The 22,780-nt window shown below is 55.2% G+C and overlaps 1 protein-coding gene across 5 annotated transcripts in view; it reads left to right on the plus strand.

Annotated features, from left to right (window-relative positions):
• The window catches only part of LOC146763926 (uncharacterized), a 76,407-nt gene that overhangs the window by 31,687 nt on the left and 21,940 nt on the right, over positions 1–22,780 (plus strand). For 3 of the 5 annotated variants that reach the window (XM_085566782.1, XM_085566781.1, XM_085566779.1), the window contains 3 exons: positions 5,363–5,632; positions 17,047–17,165; positions 19,763–19,838. In XM_085566782.1, the coding sequence (XP_085422908.1) occupies positions 5,363–5,632; positions 17,047–17,090 (314 nt within the window). In that variant the 3' untranslated portion in view covers positions 17,091–17,165; positions 19,763–19,838. Of the gene's footprint in view, positions 1–96; positions 3,002–5,362; positions 5,633–17,046; positions 17,166–19,762; positions 19,839–22,780 lie in introns of those variants that run through there. The other 2 variants (XR_014951352.1, XR_014951351.1) reach the window with 2 other exon arrangements.

Genomic DNA, 22,780 nt, shown 5'->3' on the forward strand with positions numbered 1-22,780 from the left:
TGTCAGCCTGGGAGCCGAGGGATGAATATTTTAAGGACAATCACTTCTTCTTCCCGTTTTTCCCTGCATGTGCCGCCAGGACTAACCCAAAGTGCTGATCTGCACTTTGGGAGGCACTGTGACACTTGCTCCCAGCTGGAAAAAGCAGCCCCAGTGTGATTAAAATTCCACAGGAAATGGGATTTCCCTAGCTCTTCCTATTTTTGGATGCTCTGCTCTGGTTTTCAAGATCCCCTCTCTGATGTTTTCTATTTCCCGAGCTGCTATCCCAGATTATCAATCCCAGGATGGAATTTGACACCTCATGCCTGGTCCAAAGCCCCTCTCCAGCTCTCTGGAATTGCAACAGGACAAGCAGTGAACAGAGGTGCAACTTGGACAGGACACAAGGAAACAGCCCCAGGCTGTGCCATGGGAGCTCAGGCTGGACACCAGGAGGAATTTCCCCGGGAAAGGACTCTTGGTTTGGGTGGCACCAGGAGGAATTTCCCCGGGAAAGGACTCTTGGTTTGGGTGGCACCAGGAGGAATTTCCCCAGGAAAGGACTCTTGGTTTGGGTGACACCAGGAGGAATTTCCCCAGGAAAGGACTCTTGGTTTGGGTGGCACCAGGAGGAATTTCCCCAGGAAAGGACTCTTGGTTTGGGTGGCACCAGGAGGAATTTCCCCAGGAAAGGACTCTTGGTTTGGGTGACACCAGGAGGAATTTCCCTGGGGAAAGGACTCTTGGTTTGGGTGACACCAGGAGGAATTTCCCCAGGAAAGGACTCTTGGTTTGGGTGACACCAGGAGGAATTTCCCCAGGAAAGGACTCTTGGTTTGGGTGGCACCAGGAGGAATTTCCCCAGGAAAGGACTCTTGGTTTGGGTGACACCAGGAGGAATTTCCCCAGGAAAGGACTCTTGGTTTGGGTGACACCAGGAGGAATTTCCCCAGGAAAGGACTCTTGGTTTGGGTGGCACCAGGAGGAATTTCCCCAGGAAAGGACTCTTGATTTGGGTGGCACCAGGAGGAATTTCCCCAGGAAAGGACTCTTGGTTTGGGTGACACCAGGAGGAATTTCCCTGGGGAAAGGACTCTTGGTTTGGGTGACACCAGGAGGAATTTCCCCAGGAAAGGACTCTTGGTTTGGGTGACACCAGGAGGAATTTCCCCAGGAAAGGACTCTTGGTTTGGGTGACACCAGGAGGAATTTCCCCAGGAAAGGACTCTTGGTTTGGGTGGCACCAGGAGGTCTGGAGGTGCCCAAGGTGTCCTGGCCAGACCCTGAGGAGGAGGAGGAGGAGAAGGAGGAAGAGGAGGCTGCCCTGAGGAAGGGCCAAGGTGTGGCCCAGCCTTTCCCAGGTAATTCCCAAGGGGATGGGGCAGACAGCCCCCCCAGGCACCTCTCCTTCATTTGTGTCCCTCAGTTGTTGCTGTGCATATTGAGCCATTCCAGCAGGAAATTGCATTTGCATCTTGTGTGGCACAAGCATGTTGTGAATATCATAAAAACACATATGGTCATAAAGGCTGGGAGAGAAGGCGATAAAAGTGACATTTAGGGAACAGCTTTGGGAAAGGCAAAACATGTTCAGGGAGCTGCTTTTGTGCAGCTCCTCCCTGCGAAAGATTCTGGGCTCGCTTGAGAAGCTTTTGCAGCAAACTTCTTAATTTTGTGACAAACTTCTTAATTTTTTTGCGGAAACTTCTTCTTTTTGTACAAATGTCTTTTTTTCCGATCCTCCTTACTTTGTTGGTGCAAACTTCCTAAATTTCATTCCACAAACTTATTCTTTGTTCTTAAATCTTCTCTCCCCAACTTCCTACTTTTTTTTTCCTAATTATTTTTGTATTTAGATACTCATGTACAATGAGTAAAATACAATGTATTTAGATACTCATTTCAAACCTGAGAAATTTTCCTTTGAGCTTGAACCTTCTGGAAGAAGCTCAGGAGCCCTCCTGAGTTCCAGCAGTTGCATTTCCCAGGTGTGGGACAGATTCCGTGGCAGTTTTTAGTACAGCTCCTGAATTTGGAATAGCTTGGGCTGTTGGATGGAACAATATTTTGGGATGGGATTTCATCACCTGGCCTTTGATCAGGAGGTTCATTGTGGAGGCCCGGCTGGATGGGAATATCCCCGAACTCAGCTTTCTCTGGGAATACACTGGAATTCTGGATGGCAGAACTCTGTGGACACGCTGAAATATTAACGTGAAACAAGGAAAAAGAAACTCCATGGCCTGGAGCTGCTCCACGGGCAGCATCCCTGCGAGTCCGTGCCGTGTGCTCGCAGCAGGGAACGCATTCCAATTTTCCAGGGCTGTAAACTGCGAGCCTTTTATCTGGAGCCTTTAGCAGGCTCTGTGACAGCAGATCCGATGGGAGCCTGCTCTGCCATAAATCCTCCCAAAATGTTCCTTTCCTCAGGAATGATGGGGCTGATTCATGCTCCAAAGGCGGATCTTCAGCTCCTGCCAAGTCACCATGGCTCCCTTCTGCTTGGAACGATCGGGAGAAGTGTCTACCAAGGGAAGGAGCTCTGCATCACAGGGAGGGGGAGGAGGAGGAGGAGGGAGCCGTGCAGGCAGCTCCAGATCTCCTGCTTTTCCAGGGGATTTCACTGCCATGCAGCTGTGGACTGCGCTCGCAGCCTCTCCGTGGGGACGCTTCCAGGGCCGCCTGGAGTTCATTCTGCTTCCTCTCCCTGTTTCCAAAAGGGGGGTTCTGCAAACTGGGAATGGGCACTCAGGAGCTCCTGCTGCTCTCCCGGGGGTGTCCAACCCGGAGAAGGGAAGGATCCAGGCAAACATCCTGCTGTGTCCCTGGGCACGGAAGCGTCGGAACCGCTGGGAAAGCGCCGTGTGCCCTCCCCGGGCTGAGGCGAGGATGGCATTCCCCTCCCCGTTTCCCTGGCCCCACGCCGAGCAGCCGAGACTCGGGAAAGAGAGAGGGGGGAGAGCCCGCGGGGTTTGGGAATTCGCAGCCTGACAAAAGTTGTGACTTGCAGAAGCACGAGGTAAGAGGGGGAAGCGACTCTCCCTCCCCGCGCCAGCCAGCCGCCTTTTTTTCCGGCAGCTTTATCCCGGTGAAATTCTTCCCCCTAGTTTCCACTCGTGGAATAGTTGCCATCACAGCGCAGCCCAGAGGAGCCGGGTTGGCTTTAGGGCAATGAGGAGCTGGGAAAGGAGCCGGAGGAGAGGAGAGGAGAGGGCTGGAGGATGGGGCAGAGATGCCACAGATGTCCCAACAGCTACGTGCATCCCTCCACCGCTCCGGGATTCACTTCCCAGCTGCTCAACGTAAGCAATTGTTGCTTCTCTCAGAGACAACCCCAGCGAGCGGCCTCTCCCTCCATCCCAGGAAGAGGGGCCGGGCAAACAAAAGGGGCAGTGCCCGGGACCCCTGGCATGCCGAGGGCACTCCCCAGGAGCTCCAGAGCTCCTCGTGCCACCGCTCAGCTGCCTTGTGCATCCACACATGGATGGCAGAAGCTGCTCCTCCCCGGCTTCGCGCAGGTGGCACATTTGTTGCCGAGCAGCCGTAATTTTGGGAAGAGTGTTTGTACTGCAAATGGAAACCTGTCATTCCCAGCACCTCCCTTCCCACTTAATTACAGCAGCCATTGGAGCTGCAGCTCTCAGGCTCCCGGTGAAATTACACTGCTGCTCCCATTAAAACCAAACGCGCCAGAAGCACCATTTTCCCCTCTTTGTCTCTCAAATTCCAGCAGGCTCCAAGCTCCTTCCTTCCATCATCAGAAACCATCCAGAGGAGGGGATGATACAGGAATATGAAATCCTTGTTTTAGCAAATCTTTCTGCCGAGGAGCTGGGCAGCGGGATAGGTGTTGTTAGAAAACTAGCACGGAGGAAGGGGAGGGAGGAAGAGCTGGAGTGATGCTCCCCTGGAAAGAGACACCATCCTGCTATCCACAAACCCCAGCTGTGCTTTGGTTCCTTCTCCCTCTTCCCACCGAGGCAGGAATCTCATGGAATGTGCTCCAAGAGACCCTCGGAGGGCAACGGATCAGAGCTGCTGGATGTGAGGAATGTCCCACGGGGATTTCTGGACTGTGAGCTCCAGGCAGGATCCGGGTGACTGAATCCCTTTGGCTGTGCAGACAGTCCGGGCCCATCCCATCCATTTTTAAACCAGGCCTGTTGTGCTTTTTCCCTTTTCCAGCTCCGTGGCTCCAAACTTAGTTCCCAGCTTAGTGGGATGAAAAAAGCAAAGGCCAGCCCAAATAGCCTGGCAAGCAGGGCAACGCTGCCCTGAGAGTGTTGGCACGGGGAGCTGGAACACCCAGCAGGCCCAGCCATCGTTTTGGGAGTGCCACAAACGGGCAGAGCCTCCCCCACGGCACATGGAGAGGCAGATGCGGGTGGGCACGGAAGGGGAGGGATGAGCACGGGTGGGAAGATGGAGATTGGGATCCAGAGCTGCTGCTGGCCCTTTCCACGCTCTCAGAGGGTTCCCGGTGCCTTTTGCTGCCGGTCTCTCGGTCGCTGTTCCAGGATTGCAAATTGCAATCAGAGAAAGAGGAACAGGATGAAAATGAGATGAGGAAAAAAGAGACAAATGGCACTTTGGAAGCCTGTGCAAGCGTCTGATCTCCTGTGCTGCTTGTGCTGAGAATAAATCCATGCTGCATTCCGGGCCAGTGGGGAGGGGGAATATGCCCCTTCCCTGGGCAGGGAATCGTTAAGGATGGAAAAGATTTCCCCCTGGAAAGGGTGCTCAGGCTCTGCCAGGGGCTGCCCAGGGAGGTTTTTAAACCTGATTTTATTCATCAGCTACTTGTCTTTAATGGGATAATGTTCCACATTCCCAGAGTGCCCACGGAAGGACTGGAGGGGGGCACTCAGTGCTCTGGGCTGGGGACAAGGTAGGGACCGGGCACAGCTTGGACCAGATGGTCTTGGAGCTCTTTTCCAACCGCAGTGACTCCGGATTTTTGGGATCCTCGTGTCCCACCCTCATCCAAAAAGCAGGCACTGTGTTCAGGCAGTTCAAGTGATCCTTGGGGAGGATTGCAATGTTTTCTTTGAGGGACTGTGGATTCCTGTTGTGTTTTGTTGTTTTGCTCTTTCCCGGAGCAATCTCGTTTTTCCCTGGTGCCTCAGGAGCTTCTGCCGGCCACGTGCACCGCTCCCATTGCCGCTTTTCTGGCGAGCCCGGTGGGTTCCTCAGCCCAGCCCCGAGGCCACAATGCTCTTTCAGAGGCTCATAATGGAGCCATTGAGAACGCCGAGTGATTTGGAAAGCTCCCGAGCCGGGAGGAATCTGCGCCTGTCGGGGTTGAGTCACGCCTTGGCAGCGGCCAGCCCTGCACAGATTTCCTTTTTTTTTTTTTTTGAAGTGCACTTTTCTTTTCCAGATCCACAGACAAGGGACCTTTATCAGCTTTTGACTTCATCTCCGCCCCAGAAAAGCTGCACCCGGCCCAGTCCTGCCAGAGGAAGCTTCCAGAAGGTCTTCATCTGGGGACTTGGAGCTTCCAGTGGCTGCACTCTCATCCCAGCTGGAACTTTGTCCCCAGGCCTGCTTATCTCCAGCCTGAAATTCTTTGGCTGCAGCTTCCCCCGTGGATGTCAGCGCCCTCCTGCCTGCAGGACTGAGGGATCCACTCCAATCTCTCCGCTGGCAGGTGTGTGAAAGCCTCTGGTTTCTCTACCTTTCCCTGTGCTTTGTGGTTTTTTCCTTAGGGAATCTTGGTGCTCTGGTGCTGCCCGGTGGAGAACACACCACACATTCCTTGAGCCCTCACAATGCCCACACTCATCCGGGCCCAGGCTGGATGGAGCAGAGGGGAAAAGGCTCCATCCGTGACACCCTCAGGCACTGGGTGCTCCAGGGATTCTGCATCCCTGGGCCATCCCCAGCGAGGCCAGGCTGCTCCCTCCATCCTGCCGTGTCCTCTGGGAAAGCTGCTGCTGCCAGCTCCCTTTCCTCACTGGGAATTGGGAATTAGGGAATGGGCCTGAGGCGGGGCGTGGGGAGCGCCGATGGGATCAGGCACAGATGGGAGACACGGAGCTGTCAGAAGGAGCCGGGATTGGAAAATGTTATAATTGGGATGGTAAACAAGTTCACAAGGACCCTATTGAGGCAAAGCATTGCCATGGTAACCGCCCAGAAAAGTCTGGGAATGAGGAAGGGACGGATCCGTGGGGGCAGCCGAGGGAAGGGGCCGGGGGCTCTGCGCTGTGCTCCACGCCTGCCCTGCTCCCCAGGGATGCCCTGCTGCCCTCTGGCACGGGGCTGGCAAGGGCCCTCCGGGGTGCCCATGGGCAGCAGGCACAGGAGCATTCTGGGGTGCCCTGTGCAGAGCTGCACTCCTTATCCAGAGGGGCCTTCCCCCAGGAAACCCTGTCATCGTGCCAGCTGGGAGCAGCACAGAATATCCCCCTCCCTCTGCAGCCATGGCTCCCTGCCCTGGCATCTCCCGGGCTTCGGGCAAGAGTGGGATGGGAGTAAACAGTGAGTAAGAGATCCTGCAATGGAAGCAAACTTAGCAACTTTGTACTCCACACCGGTGTGCTTAAAGCCTGATTTCATTCATCAGCTACTTGTCTTTAATGGGATAATGCTCCACGTTCCAAGATGGATGCAGCAATTTTCCTGACTCCAATAAAACGATAAAATTTGTTTATAGGCCAAAAGAAATGTTAAGGGCCCGGGGCCACTGAGAGCCTCAGAACAAATCTTTTTTAAGTGGCAGGGCTGCAGCCCAGGGCAAGGGACACCAGAAGGGGTTGTCCCCCAGGAGTTGCACAGCTCATTTGGGAAGAGGCCCTTGAGATCCAGCTGCTTTCTTCCTGGAAATGAGTGGCTTTGAGGTTGGACTTTTCCAGAAGTGGAGGGAGTACACGTGGGCACGGTGCTGTTCAGCCAAGCACCGCGAGCCCAGATTTTCCATCCCTCTCCGAGCTGCACAGCAGCACTATCCATCATTTTTCCAGAGGCTGCAGTGCCTTCCAATCCCAATGAATTGCTGGGACAGATCTTTAATAACAACCAGCCACCAAGACGTGGGAGATTTCATCTATTCTGGCACAATCCACACATCAGCCGACTGGTGCGGGACCATATGGAGTGCTCTCCGCTGAATTTGGTGGAGTTACTGGGGTGAAACAAGGAGGAATTTTGTTGCTCACGCTCTTCAATTATGCTGTGGATTGGATTGGATTGCACAGCAAACTCCAGGAGCTCATCAGCAATCAGCCCTGAGGAGCCATCCCTGAGCTGGGCTGTGCCAGCAAACCCTCGGAGCGAGAACTGTGCTGGGAGCCCCTCCTGGAGAGAATTTCGGGGCTGAGCGCTGCCCTCGAGCTGGGCACGAGCTGGGCACGGCCCTCAGGCTGTCACCCTGGGCACCAAAGGGCTGTGAGGAGGGAAAAAAAAATTTTACACTGGGAGATGGAGGAACCTGGCCTTGCTCATGCACACAGAATCAAGGAATGCTTTGGGATGGGACAAACCTTAAAGCTCATCCTGCTCCCACAGCAGGGACACCTTGCCCTGTCCCAGGCTGTTCCAAACCCTGGCCTGGGACTCTAAGAGGGATGGGGAGTTCCCAGCCTCTCCAGCCAGCCCAAACTTGTGTGCCTGTACAAACCCTTCCCCAAAGACCACAAGCACCCTTTCTGGTGCCTGAGACCTTGTGGAGCACAACATTTCTTGTTCCAGAGGAGCCAAGACGTGAAGAGACAGAGAGGGATTCCTGCTCCTGCCTCTCGGAGCCATCAATAACAGAGCGGTTCCCATTCCCATTGCATTATGGCTAATAATGACTTATGGATAAAGCCACCACGTCCTGTGCAAAAAGCAGGATCTGGGCTGATTATTAGAGGCTCAAATCAAGAGATTGATGCCCAAAGCCAGCCTAATTAGCGGGAGTCTATTGGAGAGGAAGCTGAGCATGCTGCTCCAGCGCTGCCAAATGAAATTAAGGCCCAATTATTGATAAATGAAGAGTGGTTTGTGCTGGAGCCCGGCCTGGAGTCGAGGAAATGCATCTGTCACTCGGGCTGCCCGGGAGTCACTCATGTGTGACACGGCATCCTGCGCGTTCCCTGCGCTGCAGCTGCAGCTGCACGCTGACTGGAGCTGCTGCCATGGCAGCGCAGCGGGGACACGGAGCTGTCCCTGCACGGGACAGCAGGGAGAGCACCTGGCCTGCTGCTGCCCTGTTCCTGCTGCCCTGCTCCTAACCAGATGTGTGGCAGGAGTTTATTCAGTGCATTGCCACAGGCGAATGGAAAACAGAGTGCCGAGTTCTTTGGGAATTCTGGGGCACAGGGTGGCCAGGCGTGGAACCCTTTGAACCCACGGCTTCAATGACAAGGGGGGTTTAAGTGGGATATTGGGAAGGAATTCCCAGCTGGGAGCGTGGCCAGGCTGTGGGTTCCTGTGAGTGAGCAAGGCCAGGTTGGACACTGGGGCTTGAAGCACCCTGGTCATGACGTGGAACGAGCTGATCCTCAAAATCCCTTCCAGCTTAAAGCATCCCATAATCCCACGGTGATTCAAACAGCCCTGGCCGAGCTCTTGGCTTCAGAGGTCCCAAAATACCGCTGAGGATGTGGGATCACGCCTTGGGAGGTGCCTTTTCTCAGCAAGCACCTGAGAACAAGCCGGGAACAGGCTGCTCGTTGTCACAGGTGTCAGCACCTCCCCGCTGGGACCCGCGGCTTTTCATACCCAAACGTTTTGGGAACGTGCCCCGTTTTTAAGTAGGGCAGGGAATGAGTTCACCTGGAAGAGCTGCGGATCCGTGCTGCAGGGGCTCCGGGTGGTTCTGGCCGTGCCCGCAGCTCGGCTCTGTGCGGGGCTGGCACCAGGGCTGGCACCGGGGGCCAGGGCACAGCTCCCGCACACACGAGTGCCTGGGCTGCTGGATGGAGTAGCACTGGGTTTAGGGTCTGGGACACCTCCTCTCGCTGCCAGGACGCTTGGATTTCCCTGGGATCTCACACAGGGACTTTTCCCTCCTTTCCAAAGAATCCTCACTCCCCAAATGGGGTACTGATCGAACTTGCTGCCCTGGATTTAAAGCATTCCCATCTGGAGCATGTTTTTCCTCCCGACGTTTCTCCCAGTCCCTCCAAAGCAGAGCAATTATCCCAGGCTTCTGTTCATGGGCACTTCTCCCCCCGGAGCAGCAGCGGGCCTGCAATCGAAGCTACATTTCAAATATTAAAAACAACAATGAAATGTAATTCCAGCTACTCATCCTAACTCGATTTGGGGCTGCCAGGAGAAGCCGGCTGCCATATGGAGATGTGCTGGCCATTCCTACACCAATCCCTTCCCATGGATTGCTGCTCTCCAGGGCAATTCTTAGGGATTTCATCCCTTTGCATCCCCTCTGGGAGGATTCCAGACTTCAGGAAAACAACCTGAGCTGCAGAGACACAGCAATCACCGAGGGAAGGAGCTGGAGCCCACAGTGGGGTGTTGCAGCGAGATTTCAACGCTCTCAAACGGCAGGTTGGCTTCTTGATGCTCTTACATTCCCACCATGACAATGAAGTGATCTGAGCACCCTCTGGAGCTCTGCCCCAGGGTTTGGAGCTGGGCTGGGGAAGCTGTCCCTGCCCAGGGAAGGAGGGTTTGGAGCTGGGCTGCTGAAGCTGTCCCAGCTCGGTGCCCAGGATGCTCCGCAGCAGGAGCTGAAGCACGCTGGCTGTAATGTGTTATGACACAGATCAGCTGTTGTTTTCCAGTCTCAAAGGAAACCTTGTGGAATCTCATGCCTTTGACTGGATTAAATTAGCTGCAAATGTTGTCCTTTAAACACAAACTCAAGGCCTTTCGCTGGAAAACAAGGATGGCGGAGCCCGGCGAAATCTCTTTCAAGCCATTGTTTCTTTGGAGCTGAGGTTTACCTTTGGTTCCCTAACAAAGTAAATTAATAAATGAAGGGGTAGCAGAGTTGTTTCTATAGCAATCCCCATGGAAACATCAAAAATGCCACAAACACTCATCCTCAGCCTCCAGCTCCCAGGAGAGCACAGCTCAGGGTAAAACACAGCCTGGCTTGAGCCCAGCTCCTGGTGCCTTTTCCCCTCAGCGGCTTGCATGGCCACAGGTGCCCAAAATGAAAGTTTTCACTCCGAGCCTAGTGACATTCCTCTGGGAAGTGTCCCTGGGAGGAGCTGGAGCTGCTCATGCCATGCCACGGGCTGCCCTTCAAGCAGCCACACCGGATCCATGACCTGGCCAGGGCAGAATGAAAATTCGGGCGTTATCCCTGAAGTGGAGCTTTAGTGAGTGCAGTGAGGTGGTCCCAGCTCCATCACACCATTGCTGCCTGGCACGGTGGGCAGGCCCTGGCACAGGGGCTGGGCTGGGAGCAGCCTGGCATGCTGGCAGGGCTGGAATGGAGGGCTGCAGGAGCAGAGCACGGAGCAGGGCGGGCTCTGGAGGACAACCACATTCCAGGGCCAGCATCCGGCCGGGATGGGTCTGGCTCCCGCTCGGGGCTGACAATTAGGCCGTGCAGTTCATATTTTTACAGCTGTTTTATTAATAACACATCCAGAGCGTGCAGCCAGCATTTGTTGGAGACACCTCAGGAAAAGGAATGATGTAAATAACAGATGGATGAGGAATAGTTTCACAAACAGGCACCGAGATATTCCCATCTTGTTTGGGGAGAATCTAAATAGACAGATTGGAGAGAAGCAGGCGAGTGAGGAGAGGAGAACTGGGACTGGGCGTGGAGGAGCTCAGAGGTGCCTGGGGAGCCCCAGATCCTCGGGATGGTGGTGTCCTTCAGGGTGGGGGTGTGGAGCAGCAGCTGAGCAGCCTGTCCTGCACACCTCCAGACTGTCCTGCACACCCCCAGCCTTTCCTGCACACCCCCAGCCTGTCCTGCACACCCCCAGCCTTTCCTGCACACCCCCAGCCTGTCCTGCACACCTCCAGCCTGTCCTGCACACCTCCAGCCTGTCCTGCACACCTCCAGCCTGTCCTGCACACCTCCAGCCTTTCTTGCACACCCCCAGCCTTTCTTGCACACCTCCAGCCTGTCCTGCACACCTCCAGCCTGTCCTGCACACCTCCAGCCTGTCCTGCACACCCCCAGCCTGTCCTGCACACCTCCAGCCTGTCCTGCACACCTCCAGCCTGTCCTGCACACCTCCAGCCTGTCCTGCACACCTCCAGCCTTTCTTGCACACCCCCAGCCTTTCTTGCACACCTCCAGCCTGTCCTGCACACCTCCAGCCTGTCCTGCACACCCCCAGCCTGTCCTGCACACCTCCAGCCTGTCCTGCACACCCCCAGCCTGTCCTGCACACCTCCAGCCTGTCCTGCACACCTCCAGCCTGTCCTGCACACCTCCAGCCTTTCTTGCACACCTCCAGCCTGTCCTGCACACCTCCAGCCTGTCCTGCACACCTCCAGCCTGTCCTGCACACCTCCAGCCTTTCTTGCACACCTCCAGCCTGTCCTGCACACCTCCAGCCTGTCCTGCACACCTCCAGCCTTTCTTGCACACCCCCAGCCTGTCCTGCACACCTCCAGCCTTTCTTGCACACCTCCAGCCTTTCTTGCACACCCCCAGCCTGTCCTGCACACCTCCAGCCTTTCTTGCACACTCCCAGCCTTTCCTGCACACCCCCAGCCTTTCCTGCACACCCCCAGCCTTTCTTGCACACCTCCAGCCTGTCCTGCACACCTCCAGCCTGTCCTGCACACCCCCAGCCTGTCCTGCACACCCCCAGCCTGTCCTGCACACCTCCAGCCTGTCCTGCACACCTCCAGCCTTTCCTGCACACCCCCAGCCTTTCTTGCACACCTCCAGCCTTTCTTGCACACCCCCAGCCCAGGCTGCCTGCCTGGAGCCTGGCAGGGTCTCAGTACCGGCTGCCGGCCTGGAAAGGGTTAATGGGGATTGTTCCCACACCCCTGCCTGCCTTTGCCTTTAGTATCCGGGGATTCTGGGCAGGGGACAGGGACAGGGATGGGACAGGGACAGCGATGGGACAGGGATAGGGACAGGGACAGGGACAGCGATGGGACAGGGACGGGACAGGGACAGGGACAGGGATGGGACAGGGACAGGGATGGGACAGGGCAGCAGTTCCAGCTCCAGGGACAGGGATGGGACAGGGACAGGGATGGGACAGGGCAGCAGTTCCAGCTCCAGGGACAGGGATGGGACAGGGATGGGACAGGGCAGCAGTTCCAGCTCCAGGGACAGGGATGGGACAGGGACAGGGATGGGACAGGGCAGCAGTTCCAGCTCCAGGGACAGGGATGGGACAGGGATGGGACAGGGCAGCAGTTCCAGCTCCAGGGACAGGGATGGGACAGGGATGGGACAGGGCAGCAGTTCCAGCTCCAGGGACAGGGATGGGACAGGGCAGCAGTTCCAGCTCCAGGGACAGGGATGGGACAGGGATGGGACAGGGCAGCAGTTCCAGCTCCGAGGGCTGCCCGGGTTTCCCAGAGAAGCCGTGGCACCCCCGCAGTGTTGCGGGCAGCCCCAGGGCACCGCTGCCGGGATTCTCCCGGCTCCGGGCGCGACGTTCCCACGCACACACCGCCGGCATCCCGAATCCACAGGTAGCGACGCTCCGCCGTGCCCCGAGCGCGCCCCGCGGGGGAATCGGCTCCAGGAATAGCAGCAGAGGTTTGGGAAAGCAGAGAGAAGAGCGATGGAGGCAGGAATCCCAAACAGCAAAGTGTGAGAAATCGCAGCCTCGCACGCCTCGCCTGGGAGCACCGCGCTCTCCCGGGGGAGGCGGCTGCCTGTCGGTGCCTCGGGAGAGGCTCTTTCCTCAAGCAGAGCCCGCCGTGGAGCTCAGCTACTCAAACTCGAGGGCCTTTTGCAGCCCTGGTGTCACCATCCGCTTTTAGCGGGGTGTCGTGATGGTTCCTTAGCCGATCCCAAAGTGCAAAGGGCAAACAGCAGGTTAATCACAACAAATGCACCTTTATTAAGGGCCAAAACAATAAATGAGATAGTGGGGTCAGAAAAGAAATTTAAAAAAAGGATAGAGAGAGAGAAAGAGAGAGAAGGGGGCATGGGAATAGCTACCAACACAGGCGGAGTCCTCACTGGTCCGGACGATGTGGATCCGTCTTGTTGTGCTGGGGAGAGTCTCCAAAGTCCTACCTAACCCAGGGGTCCAGTTATAGTCCACAGAGGGAAAAAGGGGGGAACAGGCAGAACAATGAGAGTCTATTGAAATTGCTGTGGGGGAACAAGTGTATTTACAGAACATCATCCAGGCTGAACAAACACAATAAGGGATAAGTCCATTGAAGTTACCGGAGAAGAACAGGTCAGGTCATTCTCTCCCTTCGCCCACTGTTTGTGGTAGGAATCTCAGTTGCAGTCCTTGGGGAGAGGGTTCTTGATCTCCGTCTGTCACGGTGGTAGCGAGGCAGATGAGGGGTCTTCAGTGAGAGACCACCAGAGTCACCCCAACAGTTCATTTGGCTTAAAGGTGGAGAGTGAAGCAGGAATTGCAGTAGGCCACTCGATGCTGGGTCTTCGCCAAGTCCTTGCCAAGTCCCTGCCAAGTTCTTGCCAGGCCTCGTTGGAACAGCAACGTAACGGTGCAGCGGCTGCACCTGCACTGTTGTCTTCTCCAAGCTGGAATTGCAGAGGGGAAGGGAAATCCTGCTCGTGGCAATCGGCAGGGAAATGAGTGAGGGTCTTCAGATGGTCTCTTACACCTGGTCACCCGAACAACGGGGATGGAACTCATCGGGCAGCAATTAGCACCTCTGACATTTCCTGTGCCTCCCCACCCTGCGACTTGCTGCGGGTGGGATTTCAGGGAGAATTCCTCCTTGGAAAAAAGGTGGTGAGGCGCTGGCAGAGCTGGAATCCCCATTCCCTGGCAGGATTTAACTGCGCCCTGTGAGACTCTGTGCTGTTGGGGGCTTGCTCCAGCCCCAATTCCTGTGATTCCATAAGATTCTAGGAGTGTATCCTGGTAGTGAAATCACATTTGTGCACTTCCAGCTGCAGGCATGGAAACTTCCCAAACTTCCTGCTCGGGAAGGATCCCGGGACAGTCAGGAATTCCAATGGAGGGAGGCAAATTGAGAGCAGGGAGTCTGAGGAGCTCCGTTTGCCGAGCTCATAAATTTAACAATTATTATTGTGTTGCCCTTTTCCAGGAAAGGGTAAAGGAGATTTGTAGGAGCACTTAACACGTGTAAATCCCCACCTCTTTAAGGCAAAGCAACGAGCTAAATGGGGCTGTAAATATCCCGAGTATTCTGTCCTTTTGGAAATCATGCCTTTCCCCCTCCTCTCGCTGCAATTACAGCCAGGCTTTATCCTAAGGCCTGAGGAAGCAGGCCTTGTTCCAGAGCCTCCAAACCAGGAGTTTGTGAGGGACACGGGAGCACGGTATGGTTTGTGCTGCTCCCCCAAAAAGTGGGATCAGCTCCCGGGCTGCCACGCTTCATCCTCGTGCCAGGGTCAGAACCCACCTGCGGCTCCTCTTTCTTCTTCCCCGGGCCTTGGGCAGCGAGGCTGGCAGTGCCAGAGGAACCCAGAGCCTTTCCCTGCAGATCCTGAGACTCCCAGGGGATTCCTGAGGATCCCAGAGCCTTTCCCTGCAGATCCTGAAACTCCCAGGGGATTCCTGAGGATCCCAGAGCCTTTCCCTGCAGATCCTGAGACTCCCAGGGGATTCCTGAGGATCCCAGAGCCTTTCCCTGCAGATCCTGAGACTCCCAGGGGATCCCTGAGGATCCCAGAGCCTTTCCCTGCAGATCCTGAGACTCCCAGGGGATTCTTCAGGATCCCAGAGCCTTTCCCTGCAGATCCTGAGACTCCCAGGGGATTCCTGAGGATCCCAGAGCCTTTCCCTGCAGATCCTGAGACTCCCAGGGGATTCCTGAGGATCCCAGAGCCTTTCCCTGCAGATCCTGAGACTCCCAGGGGATTCCTGAGGATCCCAGAGCCTTTCCCTGCAGATCCTGAGACTCCCAGGGGATTCCTGAGGATCCCAGAGCCTTTCCCTGCAGATCCTGAGACTCCCAGGGGATTCTTCAGGATCCCAGAGCCTTTCCCTGCAGATCCTGAGACTCCCAGGGGATTCCTGAGGATCCCAGAGCCTTTCCCTGCAGATCCTGAGACTCCCAGGGGATTCTTCAGGATCCCAGAGCCTTTCCCTGCAGATCCTGAGACTCCCAGGGGATTCTTCAGGAGCCCAGAGCCTTTCCCTGCAGATCCTGAGACTCCCAGGGGATTCTTCAGGATCCCAGAGCCTTTCCCTGCAGATCCTGAGACTCCCAGGGGATTCCTGAGGATCCCAGAGCCTTTCCCTGCAGATCCTGAGACTCCCAGGGGATTCCTGAGGAGCCCAGAGCCTTTCCCTGCAGATCCTGAGACTCCCAGGGGATTCCTGAGGATCCCAGAGCCTTTCCCTGCAGATCCTGAGACTCCCAGGGGATTCCTGAGGATCCCAGAGCCTTTCCCTGCAGATCCTGAGACTCCCAGGGGATTCCTGAGGATCCCAGAGCCTTTCCCTGCAGATCCTGAGACTCCCAGGGGATTCCTGAGGATCCCAGAGCCTTTCCCTGCAGATCCTGAGACTCCCAGGGGATTCCTGAGGATCCCAGAGCCTTTCCCTGCAGATCCTGAGACTCCCAGGGGATTCCTGAGGATCCCAGAGCCTTTCCCTGCAGATCCTGAGACTCCCAGGGGATTCTTCAGGAGCCCAGAGCCTTTCCCTGCAGATCCTGAGACTCCCAGGGGATTCCTGAGGAGCCCAGAGCCTTTCCCTGCAGATCCTGAGACTCCCAGGGATTCCTGAGGAACCCAGAGCCTTTCCCTGCAGATCCTGAGACTCCCAGGGGATTCCTGAGGAGCCCAGAGCCTTTCCCTGCAGATCCTGAGACTCCCAGGGGATTCCTGAGGATCCCAGAGCCTTTCCCTGCAGATCCTGAGACTCCCAGGGGATTCCTCAGGATCCCAGAGCCTTTCCCTGCAGATCCTGAGACTCCCAGGGGATTCCTGAGGATCCCAGAGCCTTTCCCTGCAGATCCTGAGACTCCCAGGGGATTCCTGAGGATCCCAGAGCCTTTCCCTGCAGATCCTGAGACTCCCAGGGGATTCCTGAGGATCCCAGAGCCTTTCCCTGCAGATCCTGAGACTCCCAGGGGGTTCTTCAGGAGCCCAGAGCCTTTCCCTGCAGATCCTGAGACTCCCAGGGGATTCCTGAGGATCCCAGAGCCTTTCCCTGCAGATCCTGAGACTCCCAGGGGATTCTTCAGGATCCCAGAGCCTTTCCCTGCAGATCCTGAGACTCCCAGGGGGTTCTTCAGGATCCCAGAGCCTTTCCCTGCAGATCCTGAGACTCCCAGGGGATTCCTGAGGAGCCCAGAGCCTTTCCCTGCAGATCCTGAGACTCCCAGGGGGTTCCTGAGGATCCCAGAGCCTTTCCCTGCAGATCCTGAGACTCCCAGGGGGTTCTTCAGGAGCCCAGAGCCTTTCCCTGCAGATCCTGGGGCTCCCAGGGTTTCCATCCCCTTTGCCCCCGGTGTCACTTGGGTGTTTTGGCTGGCACACAAAGGCCCTGGGCAGCCCCAAATCCTCGGTGCCAGCTCCCAGGGCCCTGCCTGGCTGCTCCTTTTAGGATTCCTGTCAGAGCTGCCAATTGAACTCCACTTGTACCAGGGCGCGAGGACGGAGAAATGAAAAAATCACATTTGGCACGTTTAATCAGATAATTATTTTTAAGGGAACGAGCAGGAATGTTAAATACATTTCCCCGTTTTTTTTTTTTGGTTTTTTTTTTCCCCATCTGTTGAGGCTGACGTGCAAGACTGGGGCTGGAGCAGCGAGGCACGTCTCCTGATGAATATTTCAGGATGAGCCGAGGTGCAGGACAGCTGGCTGCCACATGTGCCCCGCTGCTTGCACCTGCAGAGGCAGGAAAGGCAAACCGAGGGATGGGAATGCTCCTGCCCCTCCAGGGGTTTCCTTTAGGGATAGCATTCCTGGGAAATGGGCTCCTTTGTTCCCTGCTCCTTTCTCCTGTGTCCCTGTGAAGAGTTCATAAGAGCTTCTCTCCCTTCCAGAGGAGGATCCCTCATTCCCAGAGACCCCGAGGCAGGAGCGCTGAGTTTCCTGGGAAGCCGTGTGTTCCTAAGGATCTGTCCCGGCCTGGAATCCCCCATGGATTTAGGAAGCACCCAGGGTAAGCTGCTGAAAAAGCTGCTTTTCTCCAAGTTTTGAAGTTTGCTTTTCCCCCAGCCACAGGAACGAGTCCAAACCCCTGGACGTGGAACAGGCAACATCTCCTGTTGAATTTTTGCCGTTGCTATGGCGATTGATTAAATAAAATAAACCCCCCCCTCCACTTGTAAATTCCAAATCCTAATTGTACTGACAACAATCTAAATGTGGTTGGAACAGTGAGTCACACTCCAGATTCCGTGTCTCGAGCGGGGCTTCATTTCCATCTAACAAGGCAATTAACCGTAGCGCTGTTAATTCCGTGCCGTTTGATTAACAAAAACGTGCTGGGGAGCCTCAGCACCTCCGCGGCAGATCCCCAGCCCGGCCAGAGCCACACCCCTGGCTGCTATGCAGATGTGGCCAGCCCAAATTGGGCCATTAGCATACGGTATGCAGATGTGGTCATTAGCATACAGTATGCAGATGTGGTCATTAGCATACAGTATGCAGATGTGGCCAGCCCAAACCTGGACATTAGCATACATTATGCAGATGTGTCCATTAGCATACAGTATGCAGATGTGTCCATTGGCATACAGTATGCAGATGTGGCCAGCCCAAACCTGGACATTAGCATACATTATGCAGATGTGGTCATTAGCATACAGTATGCAGATGTGTCCATTAGCATACAGTATGCAGATGTGGCCATTAGCATGCAGTATGCAGATGTGGCCAGCCCTCAGTGCTCAGAGTCCCCTGCGCTGAGCTGTGGTGGCTCAGCCCAGCCCCGGCCAGGGCAGGAGGAACTTCTCCCACCTTCCTCCCACACAGATCCCACAGGATCCCGAGGAGCAGCTGCAGCCACCCAAAGCCTCTTCCCCAAAAACAATTTATTTCCCAGGCAGCAGGAGATGGAAGCCAGGCCAGAATTCCAGGTGGGAATTCCATCCCAGCAGCTCCCAGACGGGGACGGTGCTGAGGCAGCACCGGGATGTGATGCTGGGTCCCGTTCCCCTTTCCTTCCTCCTCCTCCTTCCTCCTGGAACTGATCTGCACTCTTTCTGGATGCAGATCTAGCTCCAGACAAATGGCATTTCCTCCTCAATCCCTATTCCCAAGCCTGTGGACAAACAGAGCTGAGTCCCTTGGAGGGCTGGACTTTGGGATTTGCCCCTGGGATGAGGGAAAAGCAGCTGGAGCTCTGCAGCCCCGGTGCCACGTGCCGAAGCTGTTTGCCTCTGAATATAGATTACATTTTTTTCCACGGCGAATAAACAAATGCATAAAGATGCATTATTTCATAAGCATAAAAAAACCCTGCTGCAACTATAGTGCTTTTCATTTGTTTTTATGATTACTTGTAATTAATTAGCATCAAAAGAAGATTATCAACATCGCTAAACCCCGAGATTGTAGCGGGAAACGCAGCGATGATGGCGCTGCTTTATCTTTCTATTAAGGTGGGAAAAAAGGAAATTACCCTTTTTTTATTTCATTTTTTAACTCTGCCGAGATTGAAGTGTCAGCACAGCCTCAACGTGCACCAAAATGCACAAAAAAGAGAAATAATCTTCTCTAATTACAAGCTCTGCCGGGACCAGGCACATCAATATTTAAGGCAGTTGAAATTGTTATTAAAGTTAGGTTTCCAAAAACCTTTTTCCAAGCCACGTTTACATTTTATCCAGCAATTTCTGAGATCTCTGCTCGTGCAGCTCATCAGAGCCCTGAGAGCCATAGAGCAGAGGCTTTTCCAGGGGAGCTGGAGGCTTTGGCTGGGTTCTCAATGCCCAGCCCCAGCCCTTGCCCTGCCCTGGGCACCCAAATCCCACAGACGAGGATCTTCTCACCCTCACCCTCCTCTCCTGGCGTGGAGGACTCTGAGGAGAGCAGGGAATGCCTCCTCCTGTGTCTGCTGCCTCAGGAGCAGGACAGAACCTGGCATCCCAGACACTCCTTTCCCTTCCCGAGCAGCCCTTTTCCCGGGAAATGCCACATCCCAGTGCCGCCTCATTTAATGAATGATTCATTAATGAAGGGCCAAATTGACGGGCACGGGGGGGGGTCCCTCCCATCCTCGCATGAAATATTAACGCAGCTCTCGTGCTCAGCACCAGGCTGCACCCATTAGCTGGTGTTTGCATATGCATGAGGGCTCATAAATGTTGAAGGAGGCAGAGAGAAGCCCGCGGCAGCAGGCGGGCGGAGCCAAGGTGCGTTTACAGCCCTGAAAAGGGTTGGCTTGATGGGGCAAACCAGCCAGACGCTGATCCCAGGAAACGAGTGGCAGCCGTGGAAACTGAGGCAGCCACTGTGCCGACCTGGTTAAAGTCCCTGCTGGCAGAGAGATGCTCATTATTTACCTCGGGCCTATCGATAATCAACTGCTAAATGAATGTTATTAAAGAACATTTTCCTGCCTGTTAAGTGTAGCCAAAGCAGGACAGCGATTCCTTGGCAAGACAATAAAAGTTCCCTTTCTGCTTACTGGATGTTTTCCCCTCCGCAGAGCAGAAATCACATTTTGTGTGAAGTGCTCATCCTTACTCTGGCAGTTATTTGAATCTCTGCTAGTTGATATATAAATGCTTTTTATTGATTTGTATTGTGCAGCGCCGGGAATTGAATCCAGCGCCGGGAGCGAGGCGGCTGAGAGGAGCAGCTGAGGGGACATCAGCATCTTCCTCAGGTAAAGGCGCCTGCACACGGGACTCACCTTGCTCAGCAGCTCCAGGAGCTCAGACCGTGCATTCCACTCCCCATTTCCCCATTTCTCCAGGAAAAGCCAGGGGTTGAGCCGTGCTTTGCCTTCCCAGGGGGCATTTGCTGCTGGAGGGGCTCAGGGCTACCTGCCCTGGGTGATGGACCCGTCTCTGGAAGGGAGGAGTGGCCCACACGGAGGTTTGGGACTTTGTTTGCTCCCTGGCACCGGCAGCAGGACAGGCACTGCACACACTCCCCGTGTCCCCCTCTTTGGGGCTGACCTGTGCCTCTTCCAGGCTTCTCCCAGCCCCTGGGCCGGGGAGATTCTCCTCTGGCTCTTCTCTCTGGGACCTGCTCCGCCGGGCTGGAGACAAACAGGCCAAGGTGGGATTGCTGCAGGATAGGGCTCAGAGCACAGCAAAGCTTCACACCCGAAAATCACCCGGCAAAGGCCACATTGTTTCCCTGCTGGGAATGTGTTCCCACTCCAGGTAATGCGCTGCTCATTACACAATTACCTCAAGTGCTTCACAATGCATTAATTGCTGCTTGATTTAAACATTCCCCCATCCAGGAGCCCACCTCTGTCAGTGTGACAAATGGCAAGGAGGCAGCGGGGAAGCTGCAGGTTCCTCGGGCCCTCAGTGAGACCCCTGGCATCAGCTGTGGGATGCCCTGGGGCACAGCTGATCCTTTTGGCACTCACAGTACCAGGCACAGGCTCGCAGGGTCACTTTAGGCTGGAAAAGGCCTCCGAGGTCCTCGTCCAGCTCAGGACATTGTGTCATGCCCTGGCACCGTGGTGTCATTTCAGCACTATTTATAAATACCAAAACAAAGGCATGGGCAGGAGCTCGGAGGTCACAGCGGATTCTCCGTTCAGCGGGGACAGGATTTTGCCCGAGGTGCCTGCAGATGTTCCGGGATGCCCCAAGGCCCTGCGGATCACCGGGAGGAGCTCCACTCATCCCTGCAGAGCTTCCTTCTGCCTCTGTCCCATGGAGCTTCCAGTGGTGCTGCTGGCAGGGACCATCAGTGAGATCTCCTCCAAAGCCGTTGGGAGCAGCGCTCCTCTCCCCAAGATGGGAACCAGCAGGTTTAAAATAATAATAAATTAAGGCGGGGCCTTAAATTACCAGAGCTTGAGGAGCTGGCACCGGGAATTCTCCCATCCAGACTTTATATAATAGGGCAGCTATTAATCAGGAGTGGAGGTCTGCAAATATTTGCCTGTTTCCATAGCGATGGGGAGCCCACACACACAATAAATACCTTTTCCCACATGCGTTATCATCGCTGCCTAATCATATAATCACCAAGCCACGGCTCAGGCGGGGCTGGGAGGAGAATAAACACCATTAATTAGCAGATTTATAAACCAGAGGAGGAGGAGGAGGTGGCAAACGAGGAGCGGAGCGGAAAATGCGCTTCGGAGCAGGTTCGGGCCTTTCTCGTTTCTCCGGGAAACTTGGCAAACTCTTAATTAGCTCACCAAATCCTCTCCGTCTTCTTCCAAAAATAAAACTCCTGACAAGCGTTCGAACCCACCAAACCCACATTTCAGTACAAATAGAAAGCCACGGCGGGGAAGTGTCGGAGGCATTGCTTGGAAGGAGGGGAAGTGAGATTTTGGCATCGCTCGGGAAACACGGCAGAGCTGGTTCCATTGTCTGGAGCTTTGTGACAGAGCAGGGAGCACCACTCAGCCAGCCAGCAGCTGGGGGGTGTGCGGGCAGGGGCTGAGCCAGCCCCTCCTGGAGCTCCAAACCCCCAGCCAGGGTGGCACGGCCGGCCCGCTCCATCCCAGAATGCAGCACCCGCACCCAGAGGGGCTCCTGGGGTTAAATCGGGTGCTGTTCGTTCCCCATTCCCTTCTAAAGCCAAATGGAATTCCGTGAGCCAGGCAGCAAAGTATGAGCAGTTGCTTTGCTTTCCAAGGGCCAGGATTGAGCCCTGATTTCCAGGGATGAAAGCACCTCTGGCTGCTCCTGCTGCCAGGGTGAAGGAGCCATTCCCAGGAACATGGAATAAAGCGTCCCATGGTTTGTGCCAGGCTGGGAAGTTTGTGGAATAAAGCATCCCATGGTTTGTGCCAGGCTGGGAAGTTGGTGGTGCCAGGGTGAAGGAGCCATCCCCAGGATCATGGAATAAAGCGTCCCATGGTTTGTGCCAGGCTGGGAAGTTTGTGGTGCCAGGGTGAAGGGAACATCCCCAGGAACATGGAATAAAGCGTCCCATGGTTTGTGCCAGGCTGGGAAGTTTGTGGTGCCAGGGTGAAGGAGCCATCCCCAGGATCATGGAATAAAGCGTCCCATGGTTTGTGCCAGGCTGGGAAGTTTGTGGAATAAAGCATCCCATGGTTTGTGCCAGGCTGGGGAATTTGTGGTGCCAGGGTGAAGGAGCCATCCCCAGGAGGATGGAATAAAGCGTCCCATGGTTTGTGCCAGGCTGGGAAGTTTGTGGACTAAAGCATCCCATGGTTTGTGCCAGGCTGGGAAGTTGGTGGTGCCAGGGTGAAGGAGCCATTCCCAGGAACATGGAATAAAGCATCCCATGGTTTGTGCCAGGCTGGGAAGTTTGTGGAAAAAAGCATCCCATGGTTTGTGCCAGGCTGGGAAGTTTGTGGAATAAAGCATCCCATGGTTTGTGCCAGGCTGGGAAGTTTGTGGAATAAAGCATCCCATGGTTTGTGCCAGGCTGGGAAGTTTGTGGTGCCAGGGTGAAGGAGCCATTCCCAGGATCATGGAATAAAGCATCCCATGGTTTGTGCCAGGCTGGGAAGTTTGTGGTGCCAGGGTGAAGGAGCCATCCCCAGGGAACATGGAATAAAGCGTCCCATGGTTTGTGCCAGGCTGGGAAGTTTGTGGAATAAAGCATCCCATGGTTTGTGCCAGGCTGGGAAGTTTGTGCTGCCAGGGTGAAGGTGCT

The sequence above is a fragment of the Lonchura striata genome, chromosome Z, assembly GCF_050655825.1.
Source record: "Lonchura striata isolate lonStrDom1 chromosome Z, ASM5065582v1, whole genome shotgun sequence".
Taxonomy (NCBI): Eukaryota; Metazoa; Chordata; class Aves; order Passeriformes; family Estrildidae; genus Lonchura; species Lonchura striata.